The sequence below is a fragment of the Notolepis coatsorum genome (assembly GCF_963971535.1).
Source record: "Notolepis coatsorum genome assembly, chromosome: 18".
Classification (NCBI taxonomy): Eukaryota; Metazoa; Chordata; class Actinopteri; order Aulopiformes; family Paralepididae; genus Notolepis; species Notolepis coatsorum.
Genome location: NC_140182.1, coordinates 80,355,984 through 80,380,570, shown reverse-complemented (window position 1 = coordinate 80,380,570; position 24,587 = coordinate 80,355,984). Strand labels below are relative to the sequence as shown.

Sequence of the window (24,587 nt, the reverse complement as noted above, 5' to 3'; positions counted from 1 at the left end):
GTGCCCTCCAAACGCAGACCCCCGACGCTGAAAGATCGCGCTGTGCAGGTGAAAAGATGCGACGGCTGCTACCTCGAGTACCGGAGGGGACTCGTGCAATGTATGGCTTCGTCCACATTACAGCCGGCTTGTGGGAGGCATGGCCTAACAGCGTTCGAGACAGGGGAGGGTAGAATTGGACGATACAAAATTGGGATGGGAGAAAAATAGAAAATGAAAAAAAAAATTAAAAAAAAAACAAACAAACACACCGACCAGTATCCCAGCACTAAGCCCATAGTGGAAGCGGGCATTTCTGACCTTCTTCAAATGGTGTTTATGAAGTTGTCATGTCACCAATCCTTCCCTATATATCATCGTCCATAAAAACCATCTGTCAGCTGGAGTTATTTATACTTAACTTGAAAGCCCGCAATCTCCTCCTTTTCAATACCAGGCCATATATTATAGAAGTATTTAGCCAAAAGGAATTAAGACGTGACCTCTGACATTAAAAGGCTTTCTGTGAAAGAGGATAGGCACCCTCCGCCCCCCCACCCAGTGCACTGACACCCCCCTGGAGTTCCACTAAGAGGCCTTGGAGGAGCCTTGGAGAGAGTAAGTTAAGGAAGCCCTCCCCACCACATGGCCGTGGATCCTGGTAGGGCAAGGGAGGACAGGGGGGGCTGTGGCGGCGAGTGACGGTTAAACTGGAAAACAACTGTGTACGACAGAAACTCCCGCCGCTCCTGAGCGGATTCTGGATTCTATTTATACGACGAAGGGAGTGAAAGGTTTTTAGACCTGCTGCAAATAGTAGCAGTTTTGAATTACCGTGTCCCTTGTCAAAGTGGTGTATTTAAAACACCAGGCCACATTCAAAACAAACAACGTAGTTTTTTTGGATTCGGTTCTGTCAAAGTGGCAAACACTTTTCGAATTTTCAAGTGATTCCTTTCACCAGTTATTTTACATATATTTTTCTTTATATTTGTATATATATTTATTTTATATTGAGTTAATAATATTGTTTACACTGTTTATCTCACCCCCCCCCCCATGCTGTTATGATGCCCAAATCTCCAAAGGGATCAATAAAGGAATATCTTATCTTATTTTATATTTACAATAACATAACAAAGTACGTTGACTGCTTTGATTAGCCCAATCCAAATCGCAGAGACCCGTTCTAAGTAAGAAGTCTTAATTCTTCATATTCTTTTTAAATGAGAAGGAATTCTTCAAAGGAATTCTTCATATACACATTTTACTTAGTGATGTTTGAGGGGAAAACCTTCATTAAAATGTGAGAGAAACTAGAACAACCATTAGCCTACTTGACCTTGCTACTAAGGAATCGACATTGCCTACATTACTGCCTACTATGCTAATATGTCTATACTAATATGCACTCAAAACTGTAGCACTGTTTGACGAACAATCTTACTTACTCTCCCTGCTGACTTGTTGTACACAACTTGTAAGTCGCTAAGTGACTAAATGTAAATATTGACACCCTGAAACATACTGATGTTTGACAGGTGTCTGACACAGAGATGCTATTTTCTTTCCGTCAATCGTTGAGGGTCGTAGTTCAGGCACCTCGGGACCTGTTACAGTAGGCATGTGTCAAGTCAAAAGTTTTATTTGTCACGGCATACAAGTATACAATGAAATGCGGGTGGTCTTGCCCGCAACGATGTGCATAATACAATAGTAATAACATATAATAGAATCCAATAGAACGACATTGTGCAATAAAACAAGTAAACAGAGTAGGGCATATCGGTATATGTACATATTTACAGAGCATGGTAGGACATTGTCGGTTGTTTCTGTTCAAGTGATGACTCTGTGGTTTTATGTTACACATTCACGTTCATAACAACAAACACAATTCTGTACAGTCTGAATGGATTCATGGGTCATTTTTCACAGGAACTAATTAATTGAAAACGACATTACAAAAAAGAAAAAAAGTCTTCTGTTGCAGATATACCTAATTCTTGACCTTTGTGTCCCTGTGCTTGTAACCCTAGAAGACACTCAAAGGCATTCCAAAGGCTCACAGCCTCAAAAACCATCGATCTAATACCATCACAGGGCTATGCTGACTCCATAGATACTGACTCCCATTGGTCAGCTATATGTGAGCACATGTCCCTGAGATTGAAGCAGTGCCCTTTGACCTGTAGGCAACAAATGGCTGTAAGCTCTACAGACTTTACACCAACATCAAGAAAGTAATTTAACTTTACTTAAAGAGTGGGTATGACTAACCTTACAACTGTGCTGTGTTACACATTACTACTATGTGTTATTACACATTACTACTATTATAACTACAAACATTTTAGTTTACAAAACTCTTAATATGAGTAGTAACAGTATGCTACAGTTTGACTGTAGTACACGTATTTTATGTAATGTATCTTTTGGTTATGATGGACTGCATTTATAAAAATGGGACTGCATTTATAGAACAGTTTTTATCCAAAGTGCTTTACAACTTATGCCTCACATTCACTCACACATTCACACACCAACAGTGGAGGCAACCATGCCAGGTGCCGACCTGCTCACCGGGAGCAGTTAGGGGTTAAGTGTCTTGCTCAAGGACACTTCGACACATGCTGCCCGGGAGGAGCCGGAATCTAACCAGGAACCTTCAGATTACCAGACGACCGCTCTAGCCACTGTCGCCTCTGTTGCATATGGTTTAAAATGACACAAAATGCTTCATTCCTTCTACAAATACAATTATTAAAGAATCTATGTAAATATGATCCAAATCAGGAGGAAATGGTTCAAATGTGAGCTCCAGGTATTGACGCGCATGCCATGCTAATATGACGAGTGAAATTACTCTCAAATCCAAGTCAAATTCTGATTATAATTCTGAAGTGCACCTGGCGCCAGCAATGCGGGCCCTCGTACCCACGCAGCCCAAGGCCGGGTGCCACACAGTGGGCGATGAAAGAACCAACCTCGACCGACACACCGCAAATACAATTATTAAAGAATCTATGTAAATATGATCCAAATCAGTGTGTGTGTGTCTTTGATGTAGATGTACTGTAGTTTGTACCTATGTTGACAGAATCCTCCCAGTCCTCCAGCGTTTCTGTCACAGTGAGGATGTAGACGTAGGTCCTGTGCTTTCTGTCCTGGTTGTGCTGCAGAGGGTCAGATGGAGTGAAACGTATTACATGGTTTCGTTACAGAGACATTATGTAAAACAGAGATCGACCCCAGTCATTCCGACAGGACAGGTTTCTAAACGTGACAGTACAAGAGTACAAGAGTACGATAGGCAGCAAGCAGGTGTTTGAAATGCTGGAGGGACTCAAGTCACCTCAAGTACACGGCACCCTGATTATCAGAGCGGGTTAACGGCCATGCTGTGACATGTTTTAGAATAACGTATGTACGTATGAATGCGTAAGATTCCAAGTTAAAATGCTTATGATGGCTTACCTCAAACACCCCCAGTAGTCGGCCCAGCATCCCCTTCACACCAGCCTGTGGCAATGAGATAAACAAGAAGAAACAAACAAGAGTTATTCAATACATTTGATGAGACGGCAATACAAAGAACAGCCAAGTCAGAAAATTGTTTAATTATAAGTCATTATTATGAATCCATTATTATTATGACTATTATTATCATTATTATTATTATGATTGCTGTTGTTATTATTATTAATATTATTAATAATAACAATATTATTATTGTTGCTGTTATGTTATTATTAATAATAATAATAATATATGATTGTCATTGTTGTTATTATTATTGTTATTATTATTAATAATGTATCATTATTATTATTAACACAGCTTGCGCCAAAAACGAGTTTACTCGATATTGCCCGCCAATCGAATAGCGCCAACAACGAGTTTACTCGTTTTTATGATCGTTATTTCCTTTATTCGCTATTGGCATTCATAATTCATCAAGGAAGGCTCCGGGAGCCAGCTGGACACCTGTCTGATATTTCAACGCCTCAATACCACCGCCTGGGAGATTTCGGGCGAGTTGCACTCCACTCTAAACCGGATGTGGCGCTCTGTGCATTGGGGAAAATCCTCCGGCAGAGATATCTTGTAACGTGGATCAAAATACACACTCGAGGGCGGCTGGGTGGCGCAGCGGAGATTGCGCTCGTCACCAATGCAAGAGACTCCGGTCTCGAATCCGGGTGTCAGCGTTGCCTCCGGCTTGGGCCGTCCGTCATACTGGCTCAATTGGCAGAGCCAGCGGGTGGAAGTCGATGGGTGGGGATTTGGACGTTGTGGACAGCGACTCCTACAGGTCGGTTGGGGGACGCCTGCACAGCAGAGACAGGAAGTAGCAGGGGTAGTGTGAGCCTCCCATGCGTTACACCTCGCCACTGAGAGTCCGCGCTGGCAGGTGAAAAGATGTGACAGGCTGCCTCCTCGTGTACCGGAGGGGACACGTGATGCAAGGCTTCTATCCTCCCTACAACCGACCAGTGGGGGGCATAGTCGAGCAACGTTCAAGACAGGGGAGGGGAGAATTGGAAACACAAAATTGGGATGGGAGAAAAACAGAAAATAACGAGAAAAAGTGGATAAAAAAATAAAAGATACACACTCGAGTGCATGGGATCGCTTTCGAGATGCAAGAATCAATATGCTTTCGGCGTTTATTGCGTCATACAAACTAAAAATGGATCTAGCAGATCGACATCAAATAATTGGAAAAAATCTTCTCCAGACGCATCGGCCACAGGTAAGAGGAATCTAACGTTAATTCCAGCTCGATTGTCCATTTATTTCATTGCAATCTATCCGATCAACGTATCGTGTCGTACTAATAATAATAATAATAATTTAGGACCTGCTCCGAGGTCATCAATTGGCACACATGCGATGCATGCATGCAATTCGTATCTGCGATTAACCCATCCCGTCGTCCTTCCCCCCCAAGGGCAGCCGGGAGCAGACAGGCGTCAACGTGAGCCGCGCCAGGGGACCAATCCAAGTGCTCCTGTCCGTCTTCGTCAAGGACGCCACAGCGTTAGCGATCTTGTTGTTGTGCATGTTTTTCCATTGGGTTTATCTTATCGGGGGGGAAACCCTTGTGAGCACGGGGAGAACATGCAAACTCCACACAGAAAGGCCTGGGAGATACCCCACCTGGGTAACTGGCATCATGGAAACCTGGTCCCCAAGCGGGAATCGAACCCTGGACCTTCTTGCTGTGAGGCGACAGTGTTAACCACTACACCACCGTAGTGATGAAAGCCGTTAGTGACAATCAAGGAATCATAAACAACCCCCCCCCCCCTTTCCTTCACGCATGATGAAGCATAATGTATAGCGATCATATGCATTTGAATTTTTTAATATAGCGTGTATAGGAACGAAACACCAATAGATTATGTATAATACGCGTCGGGGCCTATAACGCGTATTCTAGGAATTACTGCTATACACTCTAAAAACATACTTATATTCACGACTGTACTAACACGACAATGTATGAATGGAAAAATATAACGTTCCCACATCCGGAACGAAAGATACCCGATGTTGAATGGACCATAGTAATGTCGATATAGCTATAATATTTAAAAAGTTATAGCCCTGCAAATAAGGTGAGCCACTCCATAGGGTTACAGCACTGGCAGAGAGTGGTATAAGATGGGCATACTGCGTAGCGCAGAATGTGTTAATAACAATACATAATAAATAATAATAATAATCTATTATTGTTGTTATTATTATTATTGTTATTATTATTATACTGTTGCTTATACATTTACATTTAATAATTTTGCTTGACACTTTTATCCAAAGCTACTTACAAGTTGTGTACAACGGGGCGGTCAGGTGGCGTAACGGAGATTGCGTTCGTCACCAACCCCGGAGCGGCTGGATTCGCCTGTTCGAATCCAGCTCACAGCTCCGGGGTTGTCACCAGCTTGGCTGGCCGTTCACACTAATACAATTGGCAGTATTAGAGGGTGGGAGAAGCTGGCGGGGTGGGTCCGGGTCGTTGTAAACAGTTCGGTCGGGGCGCCTGCTAAGCGCGGATAGGATCTAAGTGGGATAGTGTGATCCTTCCACACGCTACGCCCTCTCAGTGAGAATCCGCGCTGCCAGGTGAAAAGAAGCGGTTGATTGGCTGGACGTGTGTCGGAGGAAGCACGTGGTAGCCTCCACTCTCCCAGACCGACTGTGGGGGGTAAGTGCGCAGCGACCAGGAAGGGGATTGGGAATTGGCATAACGACTAACATTGGGATGGGAGAAAATCGGAGGAAAAAAGGAGGGGGAAAAAGATAAAAAAAAAAAAAAAAAAAAAAAAAAAAAATTGTGTACAACAAGTCAGCAGGAAGAGTACAACTCTGGCTGCTAAAGGTAAGTAACATTCGTCAAACAGTGTCGAACTTATAAATCTGCCAAGTCATCATTATGCAGATAAGTCGTAACACCAAGAACGCAAATGGCAAACAAAAAGCTTAGGAATGAATCTTAGCTAATGCACAGATAGGTGTACCTACATTGTGGTATATTTTCATACTGGGAGAATTCAAGAATGCATCACCTGCCATTAGGAACGGTGTGCCTTTGCTCATATGTACATTCTCAGCTGGGTATTATATTATCTGAGGACGGGATACACCATGACTTAATACCCTGCTGGCATGGTCACGAGCCAAGCACAGATGCCATGGCAGAATCTAGCCACTAAGAAAGGTCCGGATGACAGGGTAATAAACAAGTAGTATTCAGTATCACCTGCTCCTGGTCCAGTTTGACCTATTTTGGAAGTGGGTGACATTTGATTTTGGCACAAAGAAGTTATGCCAACGGTGCAATTCTGCTTATACTATATACGCATTGCAAAGAATGAATGAATGAATGACTTTATTTGACAATATATTAAATAACATGTGACAGAAAGCACAGTCAGGAGATACTGCCAAGGATGTAGACATGACATCACAACACATACCATTTACCATTTATATACATAACAGACGCATAAAAACATGTAAGGGTGCCTTTTAGCTGAGTGTCTGGGTTAATTATAGTCCCTTTTGAGCCATGTATTTAGGCTGGACTTGAATCTAACAGCATTGATTACGATTTGCAGGTCACTGGGCAGACTGTTCCAAAAGACAGCTGCAGAATATAAAAATGACTCCTTCCCCATACAACTCCTGAATCTGACTGGCACAAAGTAAGTTGAGCTACGCCTAGTTGGGTATGCATGGGTGTCCCTGATTCGATTGAAGTAGTTGTTGAAGTACACTGGCACTACCCCGTGCACGATTCTGTGAACTAGGCACATCCCTATTTGGTCGACTCTGTCTTCCACCTTTAGCAATCTCATGTTCTCAAAGTGTGATGGGTAGGGTGCCCACCTGTCCCACGTTGCGCAGGACAGTCCCGATATTGGGACGTTTGTCCCGCGTCCCGCTACAACAAAACAATGTCCCGCAATTCAAAGATAAAAAAATTTTTAAAATGTATTATTATTATTATTTAATTTTTCTTTTTATTATTCAAAGATTATTATTTAAAAAATGTTTTAAATGTTGTTAATTGAATGCCTCGTTCCAATACCCTCTTATATTTAAAATAAAAAAATCGGGCGACGTCAAACCAATGCGCAGCAGCTCGACTCGAGTCTTGCGAGTCGCGCTGCCTGTCACTTGTCAGACAGTCCGAGGCAGCTGCAGTGTGTGTGAATGAATGAATGAATGAATGAATGAAAACTTTATTTAACAGATTGCAGAATGGGTACAATACAGTACGGCTCAATACATACAATTGTTAAGGGGATGCAGACCTGAGAAAGACGTTTGTCTTGTTTCCATCAGGGTCCCCCATTTTCAATTCATATAGACATATATGACATACATGACATACAGATAGTCAGTACTGCTACATCTATACATTTATGACATACCAGATTTGCAAATACAGTACTGTTTGTGATACAGAAGGAGTCAAGAAAAGGGAGTATATACATTTGACGTAGAAAACTGTACATTGGAGGAGGTTGGGTGGGGGGGGTTGGGTACATTGGGATATTGACAACCATACTGGGTAATTTACATTGGAGGTGGTTGGGGGGGGGGGGGGGGGCGGGGGGCACACTGTATAAACAAGTAACACTGTACATTGAGGGGGGGGGGGGGAGGAGACACTGTACAAACAAACACAATTGTACATTGAACTATTGACAAAACCATACTAGGTAAATGACTGTACATTGGAGGGGGTTGGGTTAGGATATTTACAGGGGCCAGTGTTGAATTGCAGTCTCCCGTAGGTGTCCCTTGAGAGAGGTTTTGAAAGTGGGTAGTGATCCACATTCCTTTACAGCTTTGGGTAGGGCGTTCCACATTGATGTGGCATAATTGCGAAACGTGTTTAGTCCCTTATTTGAGCCGAATCTGGGTTTAACATGATTTGTGGAGCTCCCTCTGGTGTTGTGATCGTGGTATTCACTGACCTTTGGGAAGTATTTTGACATGTACATGGGTACCTTGGTCGTGTAGTGTATCTTGTAGACCAGGCCCATTGCAAGTTGTTGTACTCTGTCGTCTACTCTAAGCCATCCTAGGTTGTCAAAGTGGGCAGGGGTGAGGTGGGTTCTAGGAGTAAGGTCAAGCAGTAGTCTGACCAGTTTGTTTTGAGATGTTTGTAATTTTGTTTTTAGCGCCTTTGAGGTGCTTTGGTACCATGAGGTGCAAGCATAGTCGTAGTACCCCTGAATGAGTGCTCCTGCCAGAGTCTTCAGGGTGTTCTTGTTTACCAGAGAGGAGATCCGGTACAAGAATCGAGTTCGTTGGTTGACTTTTTTTATTACATTGGATGCCATTTTGTCACAGGAGAGATTAGCCTCTAGGATGGAACCCAGGTAGGTAATTTCATCTTTCCTTGTGACAATATTGTCACCCACTGTAACTGAGAAGCCGTCGGTCTTGCTGAGTTTGTTATTTGAACCGAAGAGAATGGACTCTGTTTTGCCCATGTGTAATGATAGTTTGTTATCAGCGAGCCATATGCAGATTCTGCCTAGTTCCGAGCTGAGGGTTTTTTCAACCTGTAACTTGTTCTTGTCAGAGACCAGCAGGGCTGAGTCGTCCGCAAACAGGAACAAGTTGCAGTCACAAGCTGACGACATGTCATTTGCATAAATTAGGAACAGTAGCGGTCCTAGTATGCTTCCTTGTGGAACACCACAGCTCACTGTGAGGGGGGGGGATAGGGTACCGTTTACCTCCACCATCTGTTCCCTCCCCTCAAGGTAGGATTGCATCCAGCTCACTGATAGACTATCAAAACCAATTGCTTTTAGCTTGTCAATCAGAATGGAGTGATTGACCGTGTCAAAGGCCTTTTGTAGGTCCAGCATGACCATGCCGCAGTATTTGCCTGCGTCCACCTCTTGTTTGATGTGGTCATTCAAATAGAGAAGGCATGTGTCAGTGGAGTGGGATGTTCTGAAGCCAGATTGGAATTCGTAGATTAGATTTTTTTCCGCTAGGTACTTGTCGACCTGTTCGTAGACTATTTTTTCCATGACTTTCGAGATGGAGGTGAGAATAGAAACAGGGCGGTAGTTGCCTGGGTCTAGTTTGCTGCCCTTTTTGTGCAGAGGGGTCACCCTCGCAATTTTGAAGTCCTTGGGGACGTGTCCCTGTTTTATGGAGAGGTTTATTATGTGTGTGATGATTGGTGTGATGGCGGCTGCTGAGTCTCTGAGGAATTTGGAGGGGATGTTGTCATGGCCAGTGGCCTTGTTAGGTTGGAGGGCGCTCAGTTTATTGAGTACCTCATCTGTTGTTACCATTTCCAGCTTGAAGTCGTCCTTGCGGACCCCTAGGTGTTTGTAGTAAGCTACTATGTGTTCTACCCCATAAAGCCCTGAGTGGGAGGGTAGTTTGTTTACCAGTGTTGTGGCTATGTTTGTGAAGAAAATGTTTAAGTAATTGGCTACATCCAGCTTGTCTGTGATGAGCGTGTTGTCCGTTTTTATGTTTATGTTTGAGAATCTGGTTTTAAGTTTTTTACTGCATCCTAGTTGATTATTGAGTAATTTCCAAAGTTCACATGGTTTGTTTTTGTTTTCCTCAGTTTTGTCATTGATGAAATTCTTTTTTGCAGTTTTGATCATGGAGTTTACGTCGTTTCTTAGTCTGTTTCTTTCTAGTTTGAGTTCAGTCACGTGGGCTTGGAGTGTGACGTCAGTCATACCTGATGTTTCTGCAGAATAGCCTAAAGCTTTTTTATGACGCAGTGCTTGAAGTTGAGGGGGATGACACAACTGTCTGTGAGCTTTTCCAGCTCATGACCAGTCTAAGACTGAAACAACGATCAAAGGACCGTTATTTTGGATTTGAGACCAGTGCTTTCATGCAGAGATTTCCTACCGGCCGTACAGGCTGCTGCGATCAAACAGGACTTTTTAATTTTCTATCAGAGAGCGCTCGCTTACCTAGACAAATGGTTTGATTTCTCTGAACAGAATTACCTGAAACAGGTGTCATGCTTGGCTCTCAAGAAGAGAGCATTCAGCTTCCAAGAGCTTCGCGAAGCAGCTGAACTATATCAGCAGCAAACTGGACTCTGCATTGTTTAAAAATGTTGTGGGTTCACCAGACACATATTGCGGAGACTGTGCTGTCATATATAGGGTTTGTGGAGACTTTGGGTCTCACCCTTTTTGTTATATGAGCAACTGAGTGATCCGCTATTCACAATAAAAACATTATTGTATTGTGAAGATCAACCATCGCATTCCGTCTCCTCTCTTCTACACTTCACTGCTAATAATGCTCAGGAAAAGATGGCTGAAAAGACTTAGCTCCTGCTCTTTCTATTAATGGAGTGATTTTATCAGCTTGGATACCAAGATTGATGGTTACCTTAATGATGAAAGTGTGATTAAATAAAGATGTTGGTGACAGACAGTAGCGGCTGAGAAGGTGATTGGTGAAGCATCTATACATTAATAAGATTAATAACAAAATGTGCTATATATAGCCTACCGTCTGCGTCGAATATGAAATAAAGGCATTTAAATAATAAATACATTTCTTAAATTTTAATTAGCAATAAAAAAAAATGTAATACTTTTTTTCCCCTCACGTACGTGTCCCGCAAAAGCAGTGCTGGTGTCCTGCGACTGAACAATTTTGACCTGGTCACCCTAGTGATGGGTCAAGGTGGGTAGCCTTAGTATTACCATGATTAGCTTGTTTTGTGATGTCTGTAGTTTTATTTTCTGACTTATGGGGGCGCTGTTGTACCAGGAGCCACACGCATAGTCATAGTGACACTGTATGAGTGCTCCAGCAAGAATTTTCATCGCTGACTGATCTAAGAAATGGGAGATTCTGGCTAGGTATCTAGTCCTGTTATTGATCTTTGTAAGTATTGTTGAGCAATGCTTTCCCTTGATAAGCTGTTTTCCAGGATGCAACCAAGATATTTCACAGATGTTTTGTCGGTGAGAACAGTATCTCCTATTCTAATGTTAAAACCTGGCGATTTTCTGAGCCTAACTTTTGACCCGAATAGGATGGACTCAGTCTTCCCCACATGGAGGGACAGCTTGTTGTAGCCTAGCCAGTCACTAACCTTCTCTAGTTATGCACTCAATATCTGCTCAACCACTCGTTTGCCTTTATGAGACACTAGTAAGGCCGAGTTATCCGCATATAAAAAAAGGTCACATGAGCAAGCTGCTTTCAGGTAATTAATATACAGGAGAAATAGGAGCGGACCCAATACACTCCCTTGCGGGACCCCGCACTCTACTGTCCGAGGACTGGAGAGTACTCCATTTATATCTACCACCTGTTGTCTCCCTGTTAGGTAGGAACCAATACATTTCAGAGCTGCCTCATTTAAGCCTAGAGCCCTAACCTTCATTAACAGGATGTTGTGATCCACTGAATCAAATGCCTTCTGGAGGTCTAACATTACCATTCCACAGAACTTTCCCTCATCTACCTCTTTCCGGATGTAATCTGTGAGGAACAGCAGGCAGGTGTCTGTGGAGTGTGACCTCCTGAAACCAGATTAGTATTTGTACATTAGGTTATTAGTGGAGAAATACATGTCTATTTGCTCATATACAAGCCTCTCAATGGTTTTTGAAAGGACGCCCAGGATGGAAATAGGTCTGTAGTTACCCGGTTCCAATTTGTTTCCCTTTTTGTGGAGAGGAATAACTCTCGCCGATTTCATTTCACTTGCAAATGTTCCTGTATCTATGGCTAGGTTAGCAATGTGAGCTACACATGGGGCAATGATTCCTGCAGCATCCTGCACAAATTTACCAGGGATGTTATCTAATCCAGTAGCCCTTGAGGTGTCAAGTTGTTTTTTTAAGCTTTTCCTGGACCTCCATCTCAGTCACTTTCCTAAAGGAAAAAGCATCTGCTTTAACCCATTGATCTAGGTAGAATTTCTGGACTTCACTCATCATGTTGCCGGGTTTAGCTGGTATCTTTTCAGATAGAGTTTTTGCAATGGATGTAAAATAGCTATTCAGACGGTCTGCCACCTCTGATTTGTTTGCTGAAATTTGTTCTCCAATTTCTAAACTGATATTGCCCGATTTCGTTTTAATTTTATTAAATGTATTACTGTATCCTACCTCTTTAAGTGTCCTCCAAAGTTTCCTTGAGTTGTTCCTATACCCTGTTATTTTTTCATTGAAAAGGCCCTTCTTTGCCCCTTTAATCAAACTATCGTTTTTGTGTTTCTTGAAATCTAAAAAAGCCTGGTCTGTCCTGGACTTCTTAAATTGTTTAAAATAATTGTTCCTTATTTTAATAGCTTTTAAAATGTCATCATTGATCCAGGGCTGTGTCCTCTGCTTTATCCTGACCATCTTCCTGGGTGCTAATCTGTCAACCACATTAAGAAATTTTGTTTTAAAACCAGCCCATGCTTTTTCAACCTCTTTGCAGTGCATTACATGAGACCAGTCCACACCCCTTAAACCATCCAGGAGCATTTCCTTGCTGTGATTTTTTAAAGATATGATTTTGATGTTGTTGTGACCCTCAAAATGACCCCTCTGCACCTTTCTGGTACAGAAAGTTGCAAGTTGATCACTGAGTGCATAATCAACAACGCCGCTGTTTATTATCCTTTGTTTATCAGAGACCGAATGAACTGTATGCTTGTAAAAATGATAAAGATCATTAAAGAAATGTATAAATCCCTGGTAACACCAGACAATAAATCCAGGTGTCCATGGCTAACCTCCTTGTGCAAAAAACTGCCTAGCAGAAATCCTGGAATCATTGCTAAATAACCAACTTAAAGCATTTTAAAATATTCAGTATTAAGACCATACCAATTGGGTTTTAGAGAAAAGCATAGCACGATTTCAGCCACTACTTTAGTTATAAATGACATAGTATCCACCCTTGATGGAAGAAAACACTGCTCTGTTTATATATCTGTTGAAGGCATTCGACACAGTTGACCATTTTGCAAAAAATATGTATTGTGTAACACTTCCCCCGGTCCTGCGGGACCGGACGGCAACCCTTCTCCCGGTTCGACTGGTCCAGGTGTCGGACCGTCTCAACTCCCCTTCCATACACCCCTTCATACTACAACATTGCCAACCGGTGGGCTGATCCAGATCTGGCAGAAGCTCACTCACCTGATTAATATTATTTACTGCCATTTATGTTTATTATGTTTATTTTCTGTGTTGTCGTTGTTGTCTCCACAGCGGCACGGTGGTGTAGTGGTTAACACTGTCGCCTCACAGCAAGAAGGTCCAGGGTTCGATTCCCGCTTGGGGACCAGGTTTCCATGATGCCAGGTACCCAGGTGGGATATCTCCCAGGCCTTTCTGTGTGGAGTTTGCATGTTCTCCCCATGCTCTCAAGGGTTTCCCCCCCGATAAGATAAACCCAATGGAAAAACATGCACAACAACAGATCGCTAACGCTGTGGCGTCCTTGACGAAGACGGACAGGAGCACTTGGATTGGTCCCCTGGCGCGGCTCACGTTGACGCCTGTCTGCTCCCGGCTGCCCTTGGGGGGGAAGGACGACGGGATGGGTTAATCGCAGAGACAAATCGCATCTGCGATCCTAAAGAGACAATGCATGCGTGTGTGTTCCGGTGTGTGTGCTAAAAAAAAACGAACCGCTGTGTGTACCACTAAAACATTGAGTGTCGTTGCATGCCGAATAAAGACCTCTGCAACAGGTCCTGCATTATTATTATTTGTTAGACTTGTGTTCCCCTGTCTGTGTTTTGTAAATATGTTTTAGTCTTGTTGGTCTGTTTGTTCAATTGTTATTGTTTTTCCCAGTGTGCTCTGTGTTCTGTTGTTTCTGTCTACCACACCTGTGTCCTGTTTGTAATTACCCTCTGTCTCTAATTAGTGATTGTATATTAGGTGTTGTGGGCCAGCAGACACTTGCTGGTTCATTGTTTAATTGTTACCGTTGTTGTCAGTCGTGTTTGTTGTTTTCTGTTCTAAGTAAAAGCCTTATTATTCACCACTACGGCGTCTCCTGTATCTTGTTTATCTCTCCGTTCTACACTGCAAACTGAGTGCCACCACATCATGCCAGCAAAGCGGCACCATCGTAACAGAATGAACCAGCCATTCCGGGACTCAGCAGTAAAGGACGGAGACAGGGCGAGATTCGCGCTCGGAATATTGGGCGCTTCGGTCTTGTGTGCCGACCAGGCGACCGCTCGGGTCTGGCACCGTGGGACGGAGTGGCCGGCCCAGCGGCGCCGATGACACTGGGTGCTCTCGCCGCGGCCACTCCTGTGCCGGATCCCTGGGTGGGGAGTCGCCTGGTCCGCAGGAGAGCGTCTGGGAAGGGGCGCGGAGACGGGGTTCCCAGGACCGCAGGTCCTCCTCGCCGTCCTGGTAGAGATCTCCTCAGCCCTGGGAGGTTCCGGAGGACGAGCCGCCACCATGGCAGACCTGGAGGATGACGCCGGACTCCACTGCCGGAGGGACCCCAGTCGGGGGTCCTGCACCGCGTCCTGCCGTCAGAGAGCCTCCGGTTCGGGGTTCGGCGGTGGGTCTCGCCGCCGAGGAGACCCCAGCCCCAGGTCCCACTCCGGAGCCATCGCCTCTACCCTCCATCCTCCCCAGCTCCAGTCCTCCTCGCCAACCCCCTCCCCCCGACCCAGTTCCCACGGGCCCCGTTCCTCGACCCCCCTTCCCCCAGCCCCTCGTTGCCGGTGCGGCATCCCTCCCTCCCACCCTTCCCGTTCCCGGGGGGCCTGCTGGGACGCCTGGGAGTCGACCTTCGAGGGCGGGGTACTGTAACACTTCCCCCGGTCCTGCGGGACCGGACGGCAACCCTTCTCCCAGTTCAACTGGTCCAGGTGTCGGACCGTCTCAACTCCCCTTCCATACACCCCTTCATACTACAACATTGCCAACCGGTGGGCTGATCCAGATCTGGCAGATCTGGCATCAGCTCACTCACCTGATTAATATTATTTACTGCCATTTATGTTTATTATGTTTATTGTCTGTGTTGTCGTTGTTGTCTCCACTTTGTTAGACTTGTGTTCCCCTGTCTGTGTTTTGTAAATATGTTTTAGTCTTGTTGGTCCGTTTGTTCAATTGTTATTGTTTTTCCCAGTGTGCTCTGTGTTCTGTTGTTTCCGTCTACCACACCTGTGTCCTGTTTGTAATTACCCTCTGTCTCTAATTAGTGTTTGTATATTAGGTGTTGTGGGCCAGCAGACACTTGCTGGTTCATTGTTTAATTGTTACCGTTGTTGTCAGTCGTGTTTGTTGTTTTCTGTTCTAAGTAAAAGCCTTATTATTCACCACTACGCCGTCTCCTGTATCCTGTTTATCTCTCCGTTCTACACTGCAAACTGAGTTCCACCACATCATGCCAGCAAAGCGGCACCATCGTAACAGTATTGTTGGCTTTGATACAAAGGCTTGCAGTTGGTTCAAAAGCTATTTATCTGAAAGACTTCAATGTGTGAAAACGTGAATTGCCCAGTCAGAGTTTCTACCTATTACAAAAAATTCATCTCCGAGCGTTTGTCAAGTTAATTTTTATGCAGATCCTGTGAAACTGGCTACTGTTTTACTCTTTTAATGCTTACTAGTCTCAAGCCGGTGCTTAATGCTAGTAACTAGTAAGACAACATTTAGGGGGAGCTCCAGTAGCTCACCACGTACCGCGAGTGCTATTTCAGCGCCGTGGACAACCGCGCTCGCGCGGATCTGGGGCTGAGCGCGTTCGAATCCCGGACGGCAGTCGTGCCTTTCCCAGAGTGTCTTTCCCCCCCATCTGAACCCTTTCAGCCTGCTTCTGTCGGTCGAACTTGACCAAGTATGAATGCGAAGAAAAAGCGATAAACGCTAAAAGAACCAGGTGACTGGTCAAAGTTTAAAAAAAAAAATACAACATTTTGTTCTTTTCTAAAGCCAAATATGTTGTTCACAATGGGCCTTCTTATTTTGTTCTTACCTGGGATTCAGCAATGTTTTCTTATTTTTGCTTTTCTCTTAGGCAAGACCAAATTCTAAGAGTGGTCGAGAGCACTCTTACCCAGATAAGAAACTCTTACCCAGATGAGAAACATTTAAAAAAGCCTACCATTCATAATAATAATAATAATACATCAGATTTATATAGCGCTTTTCCTAATGCTCAAAGACACTTTACAAAACAAACACAATAGTTTTAGTAGATAAAAAAAAATATATATATATATATATATATATATATATATATATATATATATATATATATATATATAAGGTGAGAGAGGAAGGAGTTCATTGGTTGAAAGCAAACCATTGGTCAATTGCCCCCAAATACAACTTTATAAACCCAGAACATTTCAATAATAATTATTATAACTTATTGCGTGTGTTCTGCTTCCGAAATGGCTTATATATTGCTGTTAGAACAGTTAGATGCTCTGGCCGCCCAGGCCGTAGACATAGAACACATATTTACAACCTCTCCTCTCCTCTCTTCTCTTCTCTGCTCCACACCTACAAATTCTGAGCGCACTCAGGGTTTTAGCCACAGGGACCTTTCAGAGAGAGATGACAGGTGACAGATCCGGTATTTCCCAACCTACTGCGCGATTGGCTCTTGACAAGCGCGCAGTCATTCAGTATTGACAAAGCCTACTTTGTTGGAACGATTTATTTCGCACTATACAGTACGTATACATATAAGTACAAGTATAAGTCTTTATTTGTCATCAGATTAACAAACACACACATGCACTGAGTCGCGAGACGTGTGTGTGTCTGTGTGTCATTTTGAGATCAGTCGCAAATCGCTTCCTGTTGAATGGATCAGACAGGGATCAGATGCCGAACCTCGGCTGTTTTACACATGCCTCATTCGCCTTATAAGGAGCTGGCGGTCGTGTATGTATGCAAATTAATTGAGCGCGAACGTGCATTTCAGTTTAAGAACAGGTGGGATTCATCATTCAACACACCTGGGTAAGAACGGATTTGGACTTTAAGAACGGCTTGATGAATGTGGCAGTGGCTTTTCTTATTTTTCTCTTAATAGACAGGTAAGAAAGAATATAAGAAACATAATAAGAGAGTATTGGTGAATGAGGCCCAATGACTTGCATATATCTACTGTGAATGGGTCTGATATCGAGAGAGTCTCAGAATATAAATACCTTGACATTTGGTTTGATGACAAATCTACATTTAAATATCATGTGGGTGTTCTTGCCAGTAAACTGCAAGAAATATTTTTGTGTAGAAATAGAGCCAGCTTTCCTATGACTTGCAGAAAGACAGTGGTTGAAGCAGTCTGTGTTGGACTACGGAGATGTCATTTACAGACATGCAGCGGCTTCCACCCTCATGCCCATAGATTCTGTATATCATTTGCATTTTGTCATTTAGCTGACGCTTTTATCCAAAGCGAATTACAAGGCGGTCAGGTGGCGTAGCGGAAATTGCTTTCGTCACCAACGCTGGAGACGCTGGATTCGCGTGTTCGAATCCAGCTCCCGGCGTTGTCACCAGCTTGGCTGGCCGTTCACACTAATACAATTTGGCAGTATTAGGGGGTGGGGAAGCTGGCGGGTGGGAATCTGGCGTTGTGGACAGCGACGCCTACAGGTCAGGTCTCGGCGCTTGCTAAGCGGGGCAGGACTTGGTGGAGATAGCATGCCCTCCCACGCGTTACACTTCACCAATGATAGTCCTCGCTGCCAAGTGAAAAGACGTCACTGGCTGTCGGCGCACGTCTCTGGGGAAGCGTGCGATCGACTCGGGACGCCCTTGTACCGACTCGTAGGAGAACATGCATACAGCAGCCAGGTAGGGGAGGGGGGGGGGGGGGGGGGGGGGGGGGGGGGTTTGGCACAACGACTAATTGGGACGGGGAGAAAATCAGAGAAAAATCTGAACCAGAAAAAAATTAAATAAAAAAAAAAGTCCTGTACGACAAGTCAGCAGGAAGGGTACAACTCTTAAAGCTGAGTAACAATGTTCATCAAACAGTGCTGAAACTTGGGTGCTGCAGTGTTGAGTGCATAGTAGTAAAGACATATTAGTATAGTAAGAAGAGTGCATGATTGTATAAGACAGTAAGAAATATAATAATAATGTTATTTAAATGTTATGTTTTTCATTTCAGATATTGATTGAAGAAGTGTGTTTTTAGTTGACCGCGAAAGATTGGTCAGGTTTCGGCTGTCCTAACTGTGGTGGGAAGTTCGTTTCACCATTGTGGAGCGAGGACCGAGAATAGGCGGCTCTAGCATTCAGCCGTTAGATTTATCACCTGTGATGGTTAGGTTATGGTGCTCACCATTATGACCTGTATAGTAGGGTTGGATGGTGCTCCCATAATTGGAGATTGCCCAAATGATCTTGCTTCGCTATTGGAGTGGACATTTGGACCCTATGGTATACGATCCAATGATTGGCTTACATTTAAACACCTTGTACTGAATTTGAGAAACCTGCTTTTAGCTTCTGTGCTCCTGACACGTGGAACACCATACAACAAACTCTAAAACTGAATATCTTTGTCTCCTTTGGTCAGTTTAAAATCCATAATCACCATCAACCATTCCACCATAATCTGCAGTTGGTTTAATTGATTGTAAAAACTCTATTATGTTTTGAACTTTTATTGTATTGATCATGTATTTGTATTTGTATTTATTAGTTTAAAATACAGAGACAGTGCATATTAAGGAACATTTGACTGTAAATATGCCAGTTTAGCCAAGTCGGCTAATTTTCAACTGTAGTCTCTGGGGCAGGTGACATGAGCACTACAATAATTAAAACATAACATGTATTTATTATGTATGTATGCTCAACGTCATTGAAGATGAGGGCCATAATTCAGGCTTGTGTGTCGTCGTCGTCCCCCCGCCAGTACCAGTTTGGTTTTTGCAGGACCTCCGGATCATGTGACAAACACAGTCCAAGACATATCAATCATACTATGGAATTATTATCACTGATGAAGGATACAGGGGATATGCGTTACCAGTAACATCCCACAGTCAACAAACAACAACATTGTTATTTTTAAGTAGCCTATTGTCAGGACTATACTACAAATGGCAGAATTATGAGTCATAGCAACAGTTGATAGCAACAGACACGCGAGAAAGATAATAAGCCTGGAAAATCGCACAGTCATGCAAATGAAACCTCTATCACGCAGGTCTTTGGAGGTGATGTGTTGAACTTGACGGAAGAGTATTAGGACAGGACTGTATCTAATTATTAACCTCCAAGAGACCTTGTTGGGTTGCAACCCGTCCCTGCTCGTGGACATATGATTTTTAGGGGAGAGCAGGATGTAGGTAACTAGAGACTGTCTCAAAATGTTACCACCATACCTTACAACTGTCAACACGTTACTCCTCAAGGCAGAGCCCTGCAGTCCACTGCTCTCTGCACAAGCCTGTGAATCCACCTCACTAAAATACATAATTAATTGCCTATATATGCACCAAAGGTTTGGATTATTATTCTACTGTATATTTAAATATATATATATATATATATATATATATATATATATATATATATATATATATATATATATATATATATAATTATAATAATTTTTTATAATTTTTCTTATCTCAACTTGACACCATAAACACTCTAAATGGAAGTGTATTCCCTGTTGCAGTGCAAGGAAACCATAAAAGAAGGAAGGGTCATCAAGTCACTGTGTACGCACGTCAGTGGCAAGTGTGGAAACTTTCAGCTCGGCCAACATTGAGTTGAATGGGATCAGCCGTCTCCTCCTCGTTTATGACCTGTCGTTTTAAACAGGTTATTACATTGTTAACTAGCAAACGTTTGAAATATTGATTGATGTATATTTCCTCAGATAGATGGTATATTTAGAATTTTAATACAGGCTTCAAATAGAATTGGCACCAATGTGTGGCACCAAGCAGAACATAGAATGCTGGTATTCTGATGTGGTGACCCTTCCTTCTTTTATAGTTTCTAAGAGGAAATAAACAAGCTGGGTTCAAGCTGTCTTCTAGCAACACAATTCTACTGAAACTGTCTCACTGGTTTGGAGTGGACCCAAGTGTATTTCCTGTCAGCTATTGTATTAGATTAGATTAGATTTAAATGTATTGTCATCATACAGCACAAGTACAGTACAACGAAAATAAGTTTGGCATCCAACCAGAGTGAAAATCAAACAGTAAAGTGCAATAGTAATATACAATGTACAGGTGATTAAACTGGGTATACAATATATAAATGAGTACTACTGAGTAATAGTGCTTATCAGATATGTACAATTGTAGAATTATTATGTATGTATTATGTGATACAGGTATAAAGACACTACAGCTCTGTACATATATCCGATTAGCACTTTAGTTTAGTATATTAACACTTTGAGTGCCAGCCACGAGAAACTCGTTAGTTCATGCCATGCGTTGAGTGCCAAGAACGAGAAATCTAGTTATTTAATAGTTATTTTTTTTATTATCGATTTCCATTCATTTTTCATCAATCTAGCCTCACGTTACCAGTGGGGATCTATCTGAGCTCGAACAGGGAAAATACCGCCGCCTATCGTCTCTCCGGATGGTATTGCACCCATTGGATTGGACTGAATGAAATGGATGGGAAAAAAAAGAGTCCGGAATCCACATTTTACTTGTCAGGCATGTAACCGGAGACAATCCCATTCATTGCCGAGCCGCAGAACAGCGTGGAATATTTGTTTCCAGTACCTAGCATTGGATCAATAAACGCGATCGATATTTGGAATGGCGATCAGGAATTGGAATAACCTTTTTGGAGAACATCTGATCTGAGGTAAGGAATTTATTTTACCAGTCTTGGGATAATCAGAGTTATTTTCACCTAAATCTCAGGCTCAGCGTGTCCCATATATGTGTATGTGTGTGTGTGTGTGTTGATCAGGAAATAAGATAACCGATTCTTCAGCCCGCTTCTCTAGCATGCATAAATACACATATACTATCGATAATCTAGCGTTTATTTGAAAACGATTCATAAATAGGCCGAAAAATTACAACGTGTTTTGTGTATTCCACTAAAGCGCGATTCCTGCAAAATCACCATTTGTTCTGGAAGTTTCAAAAGATTTGCGTTTTTCAAAATGGTATAAAACGGAAATGTACCGATTAAAAAACAATCCGTTTCGACAATGTTGACTGCAAACAAGTCATTGATAAGCGACGGGCGTATTAGACACAGCCATAATTTAAGATATAGTTTATGCGTTTGCAAATGTGCTTGCCCTCCCATTGACTACAGCGTTGGCACTCAAGCGCTAAATCGTGCGCCCCCTGCTGGCACTCAAAGTGTTAATAACGTGTTATTATTAATACTGTATAGCTAGATTAACCATTTATTAGTATTATATTAAATGTCTGGTAGCTGAAAGAATGGAAGCCTTAAAGCGGTTGGCCTCTTTACAATAGGTCAAAAGCACAACTGTTTTGAGAGAAAACTCTCCACTTAGTGTGTGACAGGAGATGACATGTAGAAGAGAATTGGGTTTCGTTGTTCTTAAAAGGACATCTTGGCACCTAATCTACAAAAATGTTATGTGAAACAAGGTTCCTGGGTCTTTTCAAAGACCCCTGACTGATTCTATCTTTATCATGAATAGTTTGTAAACAAAGGTGAAGCCTTTTCTTTGTTTTACCAGAAACAGCTGTTCAATGAGAATTTCCCTTTGATGTTTGGGTTTAAGAAAACTAGTTTGAACTTGTTTTTAGATATCACCAGTAGAGGGCAGTAACAAGCAGTATAATGGAGAAAGGGGAGGAAAAACTTCTTGAAGGGTATTTCTTTGTTATTGGCTAAAATGTGTAAATGAATACGCCCATATTGAAATTACTTGACATTGAAATTACTTGACGAATAGGAGAGAAAGGGGAGTGACATTATTTCCTCTATTTAACTTGACGCAGAGCTAGAAAACAGTGTGATTAAGATACCCGTTTGTGAGACTCATGATGAATAGACCATTTTCTTGAATAAAATACTTTATGAGATGAAGAAAGCCAGCTCTTTTGAACTTCTTCTCTCCAGCGGACTCACGGTAAATACTGATGGTAAATATGGTTCCTCTTTCCTAAATGAAACTACATTTTGGTGCCGGAACCCGCTTGTCTGTCAGATCGATTTTTGCATCCAGGGTCGAGCCGGCATTACATCATGTACGTCTAAGTGAGTATTTTTGTGGGGGGCTTTGATGGGGCGCCGGTTCGCCCGCTGGCCACCGGTGGACTGGGGTGAGTTTCTGGGAACGAGGGGCCAACCGTCTGTGTTCTGTGAAGTTTGCTGAGGGGGGACTGGCTGCGAGAAGATGAGGGTGGCTATTTTGTCATGCGTTGCTCAAATGTGATGCCAGTTCCATAACGGTGGTCTTGATAGTGTATTTAGTATAATGGTTTAAAGTAGATTAATAAATTGGTAAAATAAATAAATAAATAACTAAAATAAAAAAAGTCCATTCTGGTAGAATAGAGTGAATCGAAAGTTATGGAACCGGTAATGAGGATGAAATGTGTGTTTTCTGCGGGAAGGCAGGGAATTGAATCTGTGTTTGTGTGTTTCGTTAGGAAGTCATACTTAAAATTGCTGCTTTCAGTAGGACATGTGGTAGCTCCCATGTAGCTTCTGAAAGTGAGGCAAAACGTAGGGAATTCACTTAGTTGTTTATAATACGTAGTCGCATTTCAGGCGCTCTAAAATGGCCAGGTCATAGGTTTGACTGGGGGGGGACTGGATGTCCGGGGGAATATTGTGTTTAATGCTTGTGTGTAGAATGAGAAAGAATTTTGTACATGAGGTCCTGTAAGGGTGTGCTGGTTGACTTTCGTTGTTAGCTTGGCATGCTACGTTAGCACTGAGTGGCATGTATTAGTTTGTTAGCCTAGCTCAATTTCAGCGAGCTAAGAGAGCTGTGTATGCTTTGCACGGAGGAGTGAAGCATTGTCGTAGGACTAGTGTAGCGGGGTGTCCGTCTTCTTGTTTTTGTCGGCGGGCACTTTAGAAGATAGTTGTTGCTGTATGTGTGCTGTTTGAATGAGGTTGATGTTTGGAATGTGCGTTTGGATGTGTAAGATGTTGTTTGAAGTATATGTGGAATGTGGATTTGTGTGTGTTATATGATTCATTTGTGTGTCGTTTCACGTTAGGTTAGGACATATAATGTGGATGGAACGTTTAATTTGGTGTTTTGTTGTTCGGATATATTTGGGTGTTGCACTTCCGGTTTGCTTCCGGGGTTAGTGGGGGTTGTGCTTTGTGTATGGAGAGTGTGACGAGACAGCGATTCGTGTTTGGAGTGTTAACTGTTGTGGTTCGCCTTTTGGGAACATTTTGGACTTCTCAAACAATTCCGAACATTACCCTCTGGCACCATCCGGTGGCCTTTTGGCGGTACTACTCTTGGCAGAGATGATCCGTTCTATCATTATGTATTTGTCATGTCTGTTCTCTGCCTTATTACTGCCTATGATTTTGTGCCTGTAAAGATTCCTGCCTGTTTAGTCTAGTGTCCTTGTCTTGTGGTATTCATTCTGTTTAGTGTTTAGTGTCCAGTCTAGCCCCTTGTATTCATTGTGTCAGTATTCTGTATCCCTAGTCTCCCAGCTATTTCCTGTTTAGTAATCATGTGTGTTAGTATTTAGGATCTCACCCCTCCTGTGTTCAGTGCTCGTTCATAGTTTCCTGTTACGGTTTTGTCTCCGTTATTTGTCTCGTGTGAGCAGTTTCGTATTTGTGCTATGGCATTTTCAGCTCGTGGAGCGTTTCGTATTTGTGCTACGGCACCCCTCAGCTCGTGTGAGCAATTCTCGTATCAGTACCTCGGCAACGCAACTCTTGTCTTAGCCTCTGTTTTGTTACCCAGCCCCGCTCGTCTCGTGTTTTGTTTTGTTCCTGTGAGCTTACGCTCTGCCCTCGTTTTGTTCCTGTCTAGTACCCTCGTCTCAGTAAGTCTATTCTTAAGTGTCCTGTTTTGGTCCTCTTTCATTTCGTGTCTAAGTCAGTCTTTGTTCAGGTTTAGTGTAGCCTTTTATTTTGTACCTTGTCCCGCGCCGGCTTGGC

At 42.9% G+C, this 24,587-nt stretch overlaps 1 protein-coding gene across 1 annotated transcript in view; it reads right to left on the bottom strand.

The window, feature by feature from the left end:
* Window positions 1–24,587, bottom strand: part of nudt4a (nudix (nucleoside diphosphate linked moiety X)-type motif 4a) — a 143,878-nt gene that overhangs the window by 52,443 nt on the left and 66,848 nt on the right. The window contains exons 3-4 of the mRNA XM_084334408.1: window positions 3,457–3,501; window positions 3,068–3,155 (exon numbers count right to left, since the gene is read on the bottom strand). Coding sequence (XP_084190534.1) covers window positions 3,068–3,155; window positions 3,457–3,501 — 133 coding nt within the window. The remainder of the gene's footprint in view (window positions 1–3,067; window positions 3,156–3,456; window positions 3,502–24,587) is intronic.